At 48.1% G+C, this 17239-nt stretch overlaps 1 protein-coding gene across 1 annotated transcript in view; it reads right to left on the reverse strand.

The window, feature by feature from the left end:
• ACAD10 (acyl-CoA dehydrogenase family member 10) overlaps positions 1-17239 on the reverse strand; it is a 35791-nt gene that overhangs the window by 15039 nt on the left and 3513 nt on the right. The window contains exons 3-10 of the mRNA XM_049789324.1: positions 15961-16109; positions 14293-14487; positions 9221-9379; positions 7855-8011; positions 5928-6069; positions 4345-4413; positions 3175-3356; positions 997-1147 (exon numbers count right to left, since the gene is read on the reverse strand). Of these exons, the coding sequence (XP_049645281.1) occupies positions 997-1147; positions 3175-3356; positions 4345-4413; positions 5928-6069; positions 7855-8011; positions 9221-9379; positions 14293-14487; positions 15961-16109 (1204 nt within the window). The remainder of the gene's footprint in view (positions 1-996; positions 1148-3174; positions 3357-4344; positions 4414-5927; positions 6070-7854; positions 8012-9220; positions 9380-14292; positions 14488-15960; positions 16110-17239) is intronic.

Here is a 17239-nt window from a genome sequence, read left to right on the forward strand (position 1 = left end):
GATTAAGTCCTGAGGACAGCCAGATGTGGCCCTCAGGCCAAATCATACACACAAAACAAATGAACAATCCCAAATAGTGTCTAAGACATTCCTGTCACAGAGGGTGCTAATTTTTCACCCCTTGAATCAACTTCCTTCAAGAAAAAGCTAGTGCAGGAAAGAATGGTGCTGTGGGGTTAAAGTAAAGTGGGCTAAAAAAAAAAAAAGGGGGCCGGAGAGATAGCATGGAGGTAAAGCGTTTGCCTTTCATTCAGGAGGTCATCGGTTCGAATCCCGGCGTCCCATATGGTCCCCCGTGCCTGCCAGGAACAATTTCTGAGCCTGGAGCCAGGAATAATCCCTGAGCACTGCTGGGTGTGACCCAAAAACCACAAAAAAAAAAAAAAAAAAAAAAGTAAAGTGGGCTTTCAGGCACTGAAACTTTGGAGCCTTGAGTTGCCAAGTCTAAGGCCAGTGATCTGGAAGCTTTCATGCTAGAAAGTGGAGAGACAATATAGCCTGAGATGCCCATCTCAGGACTCTGCACCAGGCCTGTGAGGGAGCCTTCAGGGTGTTCTGCCCCATTCCAAAGCATCCACAGTGAGGACATGCTCTCCTAGGGCCCGTGATATCACTTGACAGGCTGAGAAGCATAGCCTTGGCGTGAGGGAGCTCCAGCATTGAACCTGGCATGGGAGAAATCAATGACCACTGCCCAGTGTGACTGTCCAGATTATAGTCAAAAAAGCCTCCAAGCCCCAAAATGGTGAGCAGTATGGGGGAGAGTCACACAGTTGGAGGAGTCTGCTGTGCCAGGGCAGAAACTGGACTGCCTCCTGCTGCCCAGGGCAGGCCCCAAACTGAAGGAAGAATGTCAATGAGGCCAAGAAACATGATCTTCCAAGGCCTTTGTGATGGGAATAATCCTCCCCTATGAGCTGGGCCCAAGAAAATGCTGCCAGGGACCCCAAAGACACCCCAACCCCCAGCCTAGTCTTTTCCCGGAGATGAGCCGACCTGAAGTCCCCATGCACCACTGTGGTCCTCTGCTGCTTGGGGACATGGTGCGGCAGCCATTCGATGAGCCGCTCCATCGAGGGGATGGTGCTGGTTTCTGAGGCTCGGTACTGTTTGGTCCAGGTCTGGACCTGGCGTGCAATGTAGTTTTCTGTAGGGAGGAACAGAACATGGTACGGCTTAAGCCTGTGTGGGCCTTTGTTCACAGATCCAGCTCTGTGCACCAACGACAGCGCCAGGTGGTTCTGAGTCACATGAGTGTGACCTGGGTCTGGACCCCAGCCACTCAGTCCTGGGACTGATTCTGGCCTGCTCAGAGATCCCCAGCAGCTTCCTGACAGCCTTCAGTACATTCCTTTCTAGACTGAACAATGGTGGAGTAATGGCCTGGACTCAGACTAGATGCCTGAATCTAGACCCCCAAACCCTCTCATTTCTGTGTGAGCTTGGGCAGATTTCTCAACCTCTCCGTGGCCCCTTCTTGCCCATCGATGAGATGGGTCCTTGTAGAGCAGTGGAAAAATGAAAAAACAAAAAACAAAACAGAAAGCCCCTAAAACTGTTCCTGGTATGTACTAAGTCTAGGAATATGTGCTATTCCTACTCAATTATTTGCTAAGATACCCAATAGCTCCCACAGCTGAGGCACTTGGCAATATTACATCTGGAGCCATACACTGAGGGGTAAGATGACATCCAGCAATTAACCCAAAACAAAGGTGTTTCTCCATCTTCCAATTTCCCATCAATTTTTCTCTCCTTTGATATGTCAAAGCCTGCTGGGATCACTCTGCCCTGCCCCACCGTGCACTGGTGGATTTTGTTCTGGAATAATAAAGAAAAGTCAGTTCTGGCTTTTGGCTGAGACAGAGAGACTTGGAGATGAAAAGTCTGGCTTCATGGCTCTTTCCTGACTGGGTTGGCTTATTATTTCTTCATTGCTACCCTACTTCTGCAGACCCATTGCCTAAGGAGTTAGAAACACTGCAGTGGGTAGGGGCAGGAGTGGTGGCATAAGCGGTAAGGCATCTTCTTTGCCTGCACTAGCCCAGGACGGACTGTGGTTCAATCCCTCAGTGTCCCATATGGTCCCCCAAGCCAGGAGCAATTTCTGAGCGCATAGCCAGGAATAACCCTTCAGTGTCACCGGGTGTGGCCCAAAAACAAAAAAATAAAACAAAACAAAAAAAAAAGAAATACGGCACGTGAGGTGATCTCACAATTTGTGAATTTTTATTTTACACTGAGGGAAATTCTGGAGTCACTGGTTCAGAGCCAAAATGCTTCATCTGATTTAACCTCTCAACCACCGTCTCATCTGTACTGAGAATATACGGATTTCTATATTCATAGGACTGTCATGAAAACTGAATGAAGGGCCCGGAGAGATAGCACAGCGGTGTTTGCCTTGCAAGCAGCCGATCCAGGACCAAAGGTGGTTAGTTCGAATCCTGGTGTCCCATATGGTCCCCCGTGCCTGCCAGGAGCTATTTCTGAGCAAACAGCCAGGAGTAACCCCTGAGCACCGCCGGGTGTGACCCAAAAAAAAAAAAAAAAAGAAAAAAGAAAACTGAATGAAATCAGGGCCAGAGATATATAGGAATTAAGGCACTTAGTTTGCACCCTGCCAAGGTCACTCCTAAGCACAGAGCCAGGAGTAAGCCCTGAGCACAGCCTGGTGTAGACAAATAGCAAAACAAAGAAGAGTGCTGCTAAATTTCCTCTAAAAGAACAAGTAAAAGTTCCTTTGAAAGAAGAAAGACTGGGGAGGGTTTCTGAGATTTTCTCATGAAATCCTGATATGGAAAAAGAAACTCATATTAATAATTTAAAAAAAAAGTCAGGGAGCAAGCATAATACCATGGGTAAGGTGCTTGCAGAGGAGAGAGAGGGTTCTTTCCTCTCAAACAGCAGACCTGAATTCAATCACCAGCATTCTAGATGGTTCCCTGAACACTGCCAGGAGTGATTCCTGAGTACAGAGCCAGGAATAACCCGCGAGCACTGCCAGATGTGGCCAAAAAAACAAAGAAAGAAAGCTCAGGGGATAGTTAAGAGAATCTAAGCTTGAGCCAGTTTTTAGGTCTTCTGGGGAAGGTGACAATTTGGATGTGCCAATGGTATAAATATCAGTTTCTCCATGACAGGCCACAGGAAGACGATCAGTCACTGACTCACCATGTTTCCCATAGTCTTCTAGACCTGCGGCCTTGAGGTCCACACTGTGGATCTGGCACAAGACTTTGCTCATGGCAGCGTATATGGCTTGCCTCTGGCTGGGCTCCAAGTCTGGCAGTGAGGGGTCTTTGTAGATGATGCCGGGGCAGTACTCCATCAGATAGAACGGGGTGCCAATGACACTGAGGACAGACAAGGTGTTGGGGTGGCAGCGGTTACTCAAGGTAGCTCTCTCTTTCCTTCTCTCTCCCTCTCCCACTCCCACACTTCATTTTGGTCACACTTGGAGATGATCCGGGCTTCCTGTGCTCAGAAAATCACACCTGGCAGTGCTCAGAAGACCATATGTGGTGATAGGGATCAAATCAGGATGGGCATCAAGCTAGGCGAGTGCCCTGACCACTGTACAGGCCCCAGGCCCAGCTCTTTCTAATTATTTTGTGTGCACTTTGAGAGTGAAGGATGGGTCACTGGACATCTACTTTCTCCTTCACATACAGCACAGACGCATATTAGAAGTACCTCCTCCGCCAACCAACCCATATACACCACCTCAATATATTTTTCCAGCCTCACTTTTTTCAGTTCCATTCAATTGTACATGACCAGCCTGCCTCTCCTCTCTTCATTTTTCTTGCAGAAGCCACTGAAATGAGCTTAAGTGGACTAACAAAGAAAAGTAGCTGGAGCAAGGGAGATGGCATGGGTTAGGGGTATATAGTTGAGCTGTGTAGGTGTCAGGTTCAATCCCTGGTACCACATGGTCCTCTGCCCAGCATCACTGGTATAGTCTGGTGCCCTGAGCATTACTAGAAAGTCCTGGGGATTCCCAGGGCTGTAGAGTCTGAGCACCAGGACCCAAAATAAAAGGGGAAGAGGGAGAAATCTCTGACTACACCAAATGCTAGAAATAATGAGAAATCAAAAATCATAATTTTTTTGGGGGGGGAGGGTCACACCCAGCAGTGCTCAGGGGTTACTCCTGGCTCTCTGCTAAGAAATTGCTCCTGGCAGGCTCAGGGGACCATATGGGATGTTGGGATTCGAACCACTGTCCTTCTGCATGCAAGGCAAATGCCCTACCTCCATGCTATCTCTCTGGCCCCGAAAATCGTGGATTTATAAGAAAGCAGAAATAAACTGTACAAACCAAACAAGTCTGAGCATCACCTGGAATCGGTGCAGAGGTCAAGGACTTTTGGCACTGGGACACCAACATTCGAAAGGGCTTTCATTATCCTGTCAAAACAATGACATGTCAGTGACAACTGAAAAACTCTCAACTGACTCAAAGACCACACAGGACAAACCACAACATATTATGAAATTGTCACTCAAATTGTCACTTATCGATAGTTGCTTTATTTATTTCTTTATTTTGGTTTTTGGGCCACACCCTGCTCCAAAAGAGAAAGGCCTGAGTGTGGTGCAGGTGTGGTGCTTGCCTTCCATGAGGCCTTCCTGAGTTGAATCCCAGCATCCTATATGGTACCCGACGCCTCTCAGGAGTATTTCTGAGTGCAGACCCAGGAGTAACACCTGAATGCTGCCAGGTAGAACCCAAAAACCAAAAAAAAAAAAAATAATAAAAAGAAAAGGGGGCCAGAGAGATAGCATGGAGGTAAGGTGTTTGCCTTTCATGCAGAAGATCATTGGTTCAAATTCCGACATCTCATATGGTCCCCCGAGCTTGTCAGGAGTGATTTCTGAGAGTGGAGCCAGGAGTAACCCCTGAGCAAAAACCAAAAAAAAAAAAAAAAAAAAAATTAAAAAGAGAGGGGCCGGCAAGGTGACGCTAGAGGTAAGGTGTCTGCCTTGCAAGTGCTAGCCAAGGAAGGACCTCGGTTCGATCCCCCGGAGTCCCATATGGTCCCCACAAGCCAGGGGCAATTTCTGAGCACTTAGCCAGGAGTAACCCCTGAGCATCAAATGGGTAAGCCTAAAAAATCAAAAAAACAAAAAAAAAGAAAAGAATTAAAAAGATGGGGCCGGGTAGGTGGCGCTGGAGGTAAGGTGTCTGCCTTGCAAGCGCTAGCCAAGGAAGGACCGCGGTTCGATCCCCCGGCGTCCCATATGGTCCCCCCAAGCCAGGGGCGATTTCTGAGCACATAGCCAGGAGTAACCCCTGAGCGTCAAACGGGTGTGGCCCAAAAAACCAAAAAAAAAAAAAAAAAAAAAAAAAGAGAAAGGAGCATGTCCATAGAGTTTAATCTCTAGTGTTCTCTTTCAGTAACTGACAGAAACACACCAAAGATATTTCTAGAACACTCTATCTGTGAGTGCATCATACACTTTTTTTTGAGGTACACCATGCTCAGGGAATAGCCCTGGCTCTGGGATCAGGGATCACTTCTGACATGGCTGTGGGGGAGACATTCTGTGGTGCCAGGATCAAACCCTGGTCAGCTGTATGCAAGAAAAACACCCAGCATGTTATACCATTATTTCAGCCCCTATTATATTGATTTTTTAGGTTGGTTTGATTGATTTGGGTGTGGACCATAGCCTCCAATGCCCAGGAATTACTCCTTGTTCTGTGCTCAGGAATAACTCCTGGAGGCGCTTGAGGGACCATATTGGGTTCCTGGGATCAAACCACGGGTTGGTCACGTGCAAGACAAGTGCCCTCCCCACTCGAGGCTTCAGCTTCCAGATTACAAATTCTGACTTGCCCCTGTTTTAGAGAGTTGTGCATCGAAGCTTGAGTTCCGGAACACCTTGGAGAGAGGATTTGCCAGGCCCTGCTGATTTACCTGAACTCCCTCTCTATCGCATGAGCAGAGAGAAGTAGCTTCCCTGGAGGCTTCTTCCTCAGAACGAGCTGCTGGCCTGCCACCCGGATGGCGTACGTTGGGTTTGACTGCCCGTGGTCAAACTGAAGAAGCTCCATTGGACCTGCATGTTGGAAAACAAAACCTATTTTAGAAGCCCGTCTGAGCTACCTGATGGGGTTTCTTTGCGCTCCATGTTTGGAATACATGGAATACAATCTTGGCTGAGCCCCAGTGACATAGCACCAGGCAGTGCCTGCCAGCTCAGGCCCAGAGCCCCAGCCCATCAGTGCTGTTTCTTTCTTTTTTTTTTTTTATTTTTGGGTTTTGGGCCACACTAAGAGGAATTCAGGGGTTACTCCTGGTTTTGTGCTCAGAAATTGCTCCTGGCAGGCTCAGGGGACCATATGGGAAGCCAGGGATTGAACCTGGATCCATCGCAGATTGGCCACATGCAAGGCAAATGCTCTACATGCTTTTCCATCGCTCCAGGCACCCTATCAGTGTTTTTTTTTTTTTTTTTTGAGGGGGGTCACACCCAGCAGTTCTCAGGGGTTACTCCTGACTCTATGCTTAGCAATGGCTCCTGGCAGGCTCAGTGGACCATATGGGATGCCAGGATTCAAATCATCATCCTTCTGCATGCAAGGCAAATGCCTTACCTCCATGCTATCTCTCTGGCCCCTCTATCAGTATTTTTTGAGACCACTCAAGGTCACCTCAATTTCCTCACACTTTGCAGATTGCCTGGTTCTGGTTTCCTGCCAATTCTGGCCTGTGAAGACAAGGGTTTTGGCTGCTTCTCCACCACCAGCCCAGCCTTGGCAGCCTGCATTGCTAAGTGGGAGTGTTTTCAGCCCAGAAAAGACGGTACTAGGGCAGCCCTAGTTGAAACATGGCCAAAACAAACTTGAAGCACGTGATAGCTGAAAGGGGCCTGTAGAGGCCTCCAGCCTGAGCCTCCAGGGGAGCAGTGACCTGGCCCAGAGGGGTGAACTCTGTGGCTCTCACAGAAATAGCTGAACTTTGTACACAGATCAGCTCAACTTGGTCATAAGAGCAAGACAGCAATAGCTGGGTGCCTGAGACAGCTGGTCAGGTTGGCAAGGCCTCAGAGCTGGGGGAAAGGTAATGGAAAGACCCCAAACCCCAGTGAAGAGAGGATCAAAAGCTCCCAACACAAAGACTCTTTCAAAGGGCAAGACTCTTGTCACCCAGAGGGCCAGAGAAACAGAACAGCTGTATGTGTGTGTGTGTGTGTGTGTGTGTGTGTGTGTGTGTGTGTGTGAGAGAGAGAGAGAGAGAGAGAGAGAGAGAGAGAGAGAGAGAGAACAGTATGTGTGTGTGAGAGAGTGTGTGTTGTGTATATGAGTATATATTGTGTGTGTGTATTTGCCTTGCATGCAGCCAACCTGGGTTCAATCCCTGGCATCTTATATGGTCCCCTGATCACCATAGGACCAAAGAGACAGAACAGCTCTGTGTGTGTGTGTGTGTGTGTGTGTGTGTGTGTGGTTTGCCTTGCATGCAGCCAACCTGGGTTCCCATCCCAGACGATTGCTATTACACACACTTAGGAGGAAAAGGGGGCAAAGACACTTGGGGAAGAAAGGGGTGAGGGCTGGGAGCAGGTGTAAAGGGCTGGAGCATATGCTCTGCTATAGGAGCACAGGGTCTGAGCCCCAACATCAATCACATGGCTCTCCCCAGAACTGCTTTCCCCAGGAGCAAGTTCTGCGTATGGTTAGGTGTGGCCTCAAATATCCCCCCCAAAAAAAGGGGGTTAGTGTTTTTCCCATGCAAAACTGAGAATTGAGAGCCATAGGGCCCACACTGCCCTCACACCATCTCTGCAGGAGGGCAGTCGAGTGTCCAGTAACGAGTTAAGGGGATCCCAACCCAGAAATACCTGCGGCTGAGGGACCCAGAAGTTCTCTGAGGTACTTCTGCAAGGACTCTGTTGGGATTTCCATGTTCTTTCTCACAGGCCCAGAATTTGGAATGCTTCTTAGTGCAAAACCCAAAAGACCTTCCAGTTCCTCGATGGCAGCCTCTGGGTTGCGGACCTGGTTTCAGAGAGGATAAGGGGGTTGGAGTGACAGTATAGCCGGAAGGGTGCTTTCCTGTAACGCCCATAACCCAAGTTCAATTTCCAGCATCCCACAAGGTTGCCAAGTACCAGAGTGATCCCTGAGCTCAGAGTCAGGAGTGTCTCTGGGTGGCTCCCAAATCAAACCCAAGAGAACACTGACTGTGTGGCCCAGGCAGAGTCAGGTTCAGCTGTGGTCTCCAAGAGGGAGACATACAAGAATCAGCCCTCTAGGAAGCCCACGAAGAAGTCCCACTATTGGCTTGTTTCCCCACCAAGTCCTAATTAGATGCAGCTGCCTTCTGTGTAGCAAATCTGCTGGTCAGGAGCTAGGGGAGACCTGTCTCTTACGTTCAGAATATCGTGCTGCTACCCCCACACTGTACCCAGGGCACCGAGGGAGAAAGCTGGTCAGAGATGGCCTCTCACGTGACCTCTCTTGCTGGATGCTGTGTCCTGGAAAGTCTGTTTGGCTGGGCCCTGTGACAGTGGCATAAGGCAGCTTCAATACCATCCTGAAGGCCATAGGCTCTCACCTCCAGGGGTAACTCCTTCTCTCAGTCTGCCTTTCGGGTATAGCAGGTGCCCCTTTCTCAAAGCGCAATCCATTCCAAGACGCCCCCAGGTCAACCACAGACAGTTGAATCCTCTATGTGTTGTAATTTTTTTTTATAAGCACGTGAGTTCATGAACAGGCATGCGAGTGATAACAACGAATAACACAGAACATTGGTAACAATATGCCAAGCACACGGGCTTGCACACACATTTTTTCCGGCTCTCAGCCTCCCAAAATAGCTTAGAATGGTTCCAACTACCTGGATGGAAAGTCAATTAAAACTAAAACTGGCCAATAAAGGGGAACTGCCAACATGTCTGTCTTTTTTCCCCCTGGGAAAACACAGGCCATCAGTTATATCAGATGACAAAGCTCATGAAAATAAAATGAACCAGAGGCATTCGCCTCGCCCATGGTCAACTCCAATTCAGTTTCTGGCATCCCAGGAGTGACCTCGGAGTACAGAATCATTTAAGTCTGCCAATATGCTTTCCCCGAAAAAAAAAAAAAAAACTCAGCTAAAGAAAAATAACATATGAGGTCCACCACAGGAGAAAACAACTACTCCAGCAGCAATCTGAGTGGAGAAGGATGGCCTGGAAATATGCAGGAAATGGTGCCTTTTACCTTAATGGTGCGCATGCCCAGGCTAGTAGCTGCTTTGAGATTTGGTCCCAGATCATCGAGGAAGATGGATTCAGAAGGCTGCACACCCAGGCGGTCCAGGCACAGCTTGTATATCCTTGGGTCTGGCTTAGTGATCCCTTCCAGGCAGGATTCCACAACCTGGGGAGGGACAAGCCAAGAAAAATGACACAGAATGAGAAGGGCTCTCTCGCATGCTGGCATAAATGTTGATGGTCTTGGGTGCTGGGGATTGAACCCAAGGCCTTCTGCATGCGAGGCACATGTTCTACCACTGAGCCACTACCCCCAGCCCTGGATAGACAGTACAGGGGTGATCGCTTTGCATGCTACTGACCTCTTGGTTCGATGAGTCCCCAGCACCTATTACGGTCCCCTATGCCCTTCCAGGAGATCCCTGAACACAGAGCCAAGAGTAAGACCCTTGAGTACCACTGGGCGTGTCCCCAAAACATCCCTTCCCCTCAAAAGAGAACAGTCAAATGTGTTATAACAAGGGGCCGGAGAGATAGCATGGAGGTAAGGCGTTTGCCTTGCATGCAGAAGGACAGTGGTTCAAATCGTGGCATCCCATATGGTCTCCCGAGCCTGCCAGGGGCAATTTCTGAGCATGGAACCAGAAGTAATCCCTGAGCGCTGCCGGGTGTGATTCAAAAACCAAAAACCAAAAAAAAAAAAAAAATTGTTATAATAAGTAGCTAAAGAATAGTATGATATAAAAAAAAGACTGTCTTCTGATGGCACCTTCTCCTACTCTATTGATGTTGCTGGATAACCAGGTCACACACACAGTTGGCTGTGTTGCTCATAGGAGTGACACACTTAAGTTAGGCTCACACAGCTGGATGTAGAGATGACACACTTCACTGCTGGCTGCGGCTACACAAGGGCAGACCTCTGGGCCACAGTCAGCTCTGGTGCATGGCCCCAGGGACAGAACTCCCAGGCGCACACCTACAAGGGAGGTGCTTGAACCACTGAAACTAACTCTCCTCCCACCACCAATGTCAAAGCTATACAAAGACCAACGTGTGGGAAGAAACTGACAATTCCTTGATTCAAATGCTTTTCCCCTGAAAAGTTTTTATGTTTTTGTTTTTGTTTTTGATTTTGGGTCACACCCAGCAGTGCTCAGGGTACTCCTGGCTCCACACTCAGAAATCGCTCCTGGCAGGCTCAGGAAACCATATGGGATGCCAGGATTCGAACCAATAACCTTCTGCATGAAAGGCAAACACTTTACCTCTATACTATCTCTCCAGCCCCAATAATCTGAGTGTTTTGTGACTACTTGCCCCCATCTGAAAAGGGAACAGGAACCTAACACACCTCACTTGGCACCCACTGGATATCTTTTTTTTGGTTTTTGGGTCACAGCTGGCAGCGCTAAGGGGTTTCTCCTGGCTCTACACTCAGAAATCGCTCCTGGCAGGCTCAGGGGACCATATGGGATACTGGGATTCAAACCACCATCCTTCTGCATGCTAGGCAAATGCCCTACCTTCACGCTCTCTCTCCAGCCCAAAGGAGCAAGAGGGAGATGAGGAGAAATGGATTGCACCCTTCCATGATTGGAAGCTTCATACCCATTAGGAACAGAACTCTGGATTTCTTTCTTTTTTTGTTTGGTTATTTTTTTTGGGGGGGGGCCACACCCAGTAACACTCAGGGGTTACTCCTGGCTATGTGCTCAGAAGTTGCTCCTGGCTTGGGGGACCATATGGGACACCAGGGGATCGAACCGTGGTCCGTCCAAGGCTAGCGCAGGCAAGGCAGGCACCTTACCTTTAGCGCCACCGCCCGGCCCCTGTTTGGTTATTTTTTGGGGGGAGGGGGTTCACACCCGGCAGTGTTCAGGGGGTTACTCCTGACTCTGCGCTCAGAAATCGCTCCTGGCTGGCTCAGGGGACCATATAGATGCTGGGATTCGAACCACCGTCTGTCCTGGTTAGGCTGCATGCAAGGCATGTTATCTCTCCGTCCCCTTACTTTCTTGAACAAAACTATCAGAGTGACCCCAACTGTGCTCAGAGTCCTCCCTCCCCCTGGATTGTTCCAGCACAACGCTGGGATGCTTTGGGGAACCACCTGCCATCTACATCTAAGGAAATGAATGACTAAAATTCTGAGGAAGCTGCTCTCTGCACCTCCTCCCTTTCTCCTGAGGAGCTTAATGAGCTACTGCAGAGAAGACAAAGAACCTTTGAAGAATCCTCAATAGGGGATGTCACAGGCACCTTCTGCAGGAGGGTAGCACAGCATCCCCGGGAGACAGAAGGAGGGGCCAGGGATCCTAAGGGCCGACAACAGGGGATTTGGGAAGTGAAATGACCTTGGGATTCAGTCTGATGAGAAATGTGGGTTCAGCAGAAAGCTATCCTTCACCTCTGTGTCTTGCCAGAAGGTATGGGAAAGCATTAGTGTTGGTTCAGAGGGAGAAGAAAGGGATGTATAAGCAGAGAAGGAGCGTTGGAGACACAGTACAAGGGAGGCATTGCATATAAGGGGCTGACCCCAGATTGATCCATGGGACTGCATGGTCCCTGGGACTGCATGATCCCCTGAGAAACCCCTGAGCACAGAGCCTAGCGTAGTCCTCAGAGCATCACTGGATGTGGTCCCAAAATGAACAAATACCCTCCAAAATCACAGATGGATTCCAAAGTTCCTTACTGCTTTTACTGACTTCTTATTACTACCAAGACTCAGAGATATCTTAAAACTTCTCAGAAAGAAACACATTAGGGGCCGGAGAGATAGCGTGGAGGTAAGGCTTTTGCCTTGCATGCAGAAGGACAGTGATTCGAATCCTGTCATCCCATATGGTCCCCTGAGCCTGCCAGGAGCAATTTCTGAGCATAGAGCCAGAAGTAACCCCTGAGCGCCACCAGGAGTGACCCATAAACCAAAAACCAAAAAAAAAGAAACACGTCAGGGTCAGAGTGATCACACAGCAGTAGGGCATTTGCCTTGCATGCAGGCAACCCAGAACAAACCCAGATTCAATTCCCAGCATCACATATGATTCCCAGCATCCCATATGGTCTCCAAGCATGCCAAAAGCAATTTCTGAGTGCAGAGCCAGGAGTAACCCTTGAGCGCTGCCAGATGTGGCCCAAAAACCAAAAAATAAAAAGAAAGAAACACATCTGGGTTTCTTTTTTTTTGGGGCCACACCCGGCGGTGCTCAGGGGTTACTCCTGGCTCTCTGCTCAGAAATAGCTCCTGACAGGCACGGGGGACCATATGGGACACCGGGATTTGAACCAACCACCTTAGGTCCTGGATCGGCTGCTTGCAAGGCAAACGCCACTGTGCTATCTCTCCGGGCCCAAACACATCTGGGTTTCACCTGAATCACCCTGATGGCACTTTCTAGGGAAAGAAAGAACCAAGTGTGGTGACCTCCCCCAACTGTTATGACACAAGAAAAATCTGGGGAGGGGAGAAGAAAAGGAATAAATTACCAAAACTGTACATTTGGGAAGTGTTTCACAACAACCAGTGTATACACTCCAAAAATCAGTAAGGTGGGAAAGCTATTTCCTTTTACAATAAAACGTACAATTTAACAACAACAACAACAACAACAACAAGGATGATGATGATGAAAATATTCTAGACAAGAGAAACATACTAGTTTTCTTTAGAGAACTGTTTAAAGTGCCAGAACAGCTCCAAGAAGGTCTCTTTTGCCTGGGCTTTAGAGAACAACTACAAAACCCAGAAGCCCTTACTGCTCAGAGGAGATGGGTTTTCCACAGAAAATACAAGCACCTACATACACAGTAAAGAAACCCCATCTTTGAAATTGCAGCCTTTGCTGAGGGTCTCGAGGGAGCCTGGCCAATTCTCCCTGCCCTGATGAAGTGTTCATCCCAGAGCCCTCATGGAAGGACTCCATGACCACATGCACTGAACCCCACACACTGATCCACATGGCAGGCCTCCACAAGGCACTTTGCTCCTGATCCCCTCACACCCCACACAGTAGCACTCCAGGCAAGGGACTCTGAATTCCAACTGTGGAAACGGAAGTTCTGGAAGCAAAGCAAGTTGGCAAGCTCTAGAGAAAGGATTTGATTTGGCTGTGCTCAGAAGGGAGAGAGGTTTAGATAGGGGATCTGGACACAACATGGATCCGGACCCAGGTAGGATGCACAGAGGGAAAAGGTATCTCCAAGGCGGGACTTTTTGAATGGGTCAAGGAACAGATAGGAATGGCAGAAAGTGAATTTTCAATGCCTGGGTCTGGATTTCTGAGATAGCTCAAAGGGTTAGTGAACATGCTTATTAGCATATGGGAACCTCAGGTTCAATCCCAGCATCACTTGGACCCCCGTCTGCCTAGCAATCTTGGAGTGATTCCCCTCAGCACTAAGCACCAGCAGTGTTGCTCAAAAAACAAACAAAACCAAAAAGGATGCAAGGGCTGAAGGCCAGGGAGAGTTGAAGGGCTGAAACCCATACCTTAAACGTCAAGAGTAAATTCAATCAACCTGAATTCAATCCTCAGCAAAATTTCCCTCCACCATGCTGAGAGGGCTTTTCCTCCATCTCCTGTCCTTGGGGGATACCCCAAAAAAGTGGATAACTGAAAAAAGTGCTTATTCTATGCCAACTAAAGTCAAAGCTAGAATGTAAGGAGATCTCTAAAGCTGAGAGGGACCAAAACAGTTTTCAAATCTACACCCATTTCATCTGGCTAAGAACAAAGTGATACTTTCCAAGTTCTCCTTTCAACCTATAATATTTTTTTTTGGGGGGTGTCACACCCGGCAGTGCTCAGGGATTACTCCTGAAATTGCTCCTGACAGGCTTGGGGGACCATATTGGATGCTGGAATTCAAACCACCATCCTTCTGCATGCAAAGCAAATGCCCTACTTCCATGCTAACTTCCAGCCCCTAACATATGTTGTTAACTTGCTTAGTTGAGTGTCTGAATGAAACTGTCACTCATCCAAGAGCTGCCAAAAAAAAAAAAAACCCAGGTTTACAGGCATTTAATCCCAAACCCTACTTGAATGGTTCTGGAGGTCACCAGGAGCGTACCACATCAAACTGTTTCCGGTCCAGAGGTAAAAAGCTTTTCCCATTGGGCAGGAAGAAGTTATTGCTCAAGACTGCAGTCTGAAGACCCTTTGCCCGGATTCGAGTTATGGCCTCAGTCATCACTGGGATTTGCTTGGCTACTCGCTCACTGGTCAGCAGGGAGAAAAATGAGTCCACAGGTACCGACGTCTCTGACTGAGTACAGAGAGGGGAGAGAAGAATCCACAATTATTCAGACAAGGAAGAACAGCTCCTGCCAAGAGAAAGACACCCGCTCCTAGCTACTTGCTCCTACCAGTCGCAAGGATTGGTGGGGGGGCCGCCTACGATTTGCTGCCTGAGGGATGGTTTCCCTCAGCCCTTGCCCAGCACTTGTGTGGTCACTTCAGAAGAAGTGACTTCTTTTTACAGTGCCTCAGGGTGTGGAGTGGAGTTATTTATATCAATATTCCAGTCAAATATTCTTTCTGATCTTCAATAATCAATTATTTTAAAGTGCTAAAATACCAGAAGGGGAAATATAAAACTCTAAAAGTGCATTAAGAGCACTGAATTTAATGTTTAATGACCCAGTAGACATTAAGTGATTGAAGTATTGCCTGAGCATAGATAGTGGTGATTATAAACTTCAGCTTCTGATCAATGTTTTGCCCCAATGCAATCAGTGGGTTTTAAAAGCTCATACCTGACCATGTACACCACATATATGTGCGTAAACACATAGCTTTACTGAAACACAATTCACAGACCACCCAAATCAATGGCTTTTAAGTCTCTCAGTTGGTGACCACCACCACCATCAATTTTCGAACTTTTTCATCATCCTGAAACAAAATCTCATGTCCAGTAGCAGTCAAACCCCATCCTACCCAAGGCCCAAATAGTCCTGGTCTTAGGAAAAAATCACTAATCTGGGGCTGAAAGGATAGAACCCTGGTTTGAATGGTCCCAAATGGTCTCCCGTGCCTGCTAGAAGTGATGATCACAGAGTCAGGAGTAAGCCCTAAGCACTGCCGGTGTGTCCCCAGAAAAGAGAATCACTGATCTACTTACTGTTTCTATAGATTTGTCATTAAATATGACATTTCTTACAAATAGAAGCCCACGCTATGTGGTCCTTTTGTCACATGGCATTATGATTTCAAGGTTTACATAGGCATAATAACGTACACACAAATACATATGTATACTTATGGAAATTCACATATAAACTCAAACTTATTTCAGCCAGTTTCCATACACAGCTGAGTGGCATTTAGTGTGCAGCCGCTGCCACTATCCACCCTTTTTTTTGGTTTTTGGGCCACACCCGGTAACGCTCAGGGGTTACTCCTGGCTATGAGCTCAGAAGTTGCTCCTGGCTTGGGGGACCATATGGGATGCCGGGGGATCAAACCGTGGTCCGTCCAAGGCTAGCTCGGGCAAGGCAGGCACCTTACCTCTAGCGCCACCGCCCGGCCCCCCATAGAACTCTTTATGGTGCTTTGGATTCTATTTTAGCACAAGTTATTGTGAGGGCCACATGTGCTACTATAGAGAGTTCTGAACAATGCACAGCAGTTATTACATTTTCCTTTCTTCACAGTTTAACTACTTACTTGAAGTGCATGGCACCCACTACTCTATGCAGGGGGAAAATTAGGAAATTCAAGTGCCTTTCTCACTCACCATTTCTGAAAAATGTCTCCTAAATTCTTGTAAAAATTGCTCTGTGGATATCTCTGCTCTCATAAACTTCATCCAAGGTCCGTTTTCACCACCTGCGATCAAGGCCTTCAGGGTACTTCCAGAAGGGATCTGATTTTTGACTTCCCATTCTTTAGGAAGGAAGGCAATACAGTCAATGAAATGTCCTGGCACTCAGCACAATGACCATCCTGGAGTCTGGGGCTTCACTATGGTGTCAGGGACTTGGGTAACCCACTAGATGCAAAGTCTCCACCTTAGACCTCCAAGAGGACATGACACTATTCTGTGGCACCGAGGGAACACTTGCTGAGTGTCAGCCCCAACTGTCTGGTTGGAGGTGACTCTGAACAGTGAGCGGTGGATTTTTGTCCCTGGTCTCCTTTGGTCTCTCACCGGCAAGCTTTTGCTTTGAAATAAAATTATTTATATTAGTGTTTGGATAAATTACTGCCTCTGTCTTAAAATATTAGGTAGGTATGGGCTAGAGTGGTGGCGCAAGCGGTAGGGTGTTTGCTTTGCACAAGCTAATCTAGGATGGACCATGGTGCAGTGCGATCCCCCGGCATCCCATATTGTCTTCCCCAAGCCAGGAGCAATTTCTGAGTGCATAGCCAGGAGTAACCACTGAGTGTCACTGGGTGTGGCCCAAAAACAGGAAGGAAGGAAGGAAGGAAGGAAGGAAGGAAGGAAGGAAGGAAGGAAGGAAGGAAGGAAGGAAGGAAGGAAGGAAGGAAGGGAGGCAGGAAGGGAGGCAGGAAGGGAGGCAGGCAGGAAGGATACAGAAACTACTTCAGGGGCTGGAGAGAAAGAGAGGGGACAGGGCACTTGCCTTGCATGTGGCAGACCCAGTTTGATCCCAGGCACTGTCAGGAAGTGATCCCTGAACACAAAGTTAGGAAAGCATCAGTAATGGTCCAAATTCCTAACACCTGAAGCAAGGACCACTCCAGTGAAAGTCAGCGGAGCTGAGCTCAGTGGGTCCAAAATGAAGAACCAAGAGAGGCAGCTCCAGACAGAACCAGAGGTTAATAACCTTCCAGGCCTCAAAGCAGGTGCAGAGCTAGGGGCCTGGAGAAAGGAAGGCCATGATCAGGGGATAGAGAGTTCCCAGGAAGAGCTGCACCACTTTTAGAAAAGGAAAAGGCACTTTGCCTCTAGCAACAACAGCAGTTCACGTTCTGGTGAGGATGCAGGAATAACCAAGTGCTCAGGGGGGACTAAGTGCTTTCCATGTACCAGCTCATTTCATTGTCCTACA

The sequence above is a fragment of the Suncus etruscus genome, chromosome 15 (assembly GCF_024139225.1).
Source record: "Suncus etruscus isolate mSunEtr1 chromosome 15, mSunEtr1.pri.cur, whole genome shotgun sequence".
In the NCBI taxonomy this organism is placed as follows: domain Eukaryota; kingdom Metazoa; phylum Chordata; class Mammalia; order Eulipotyphla; family Soricidae; genus Suncus; species Suncus etruscus.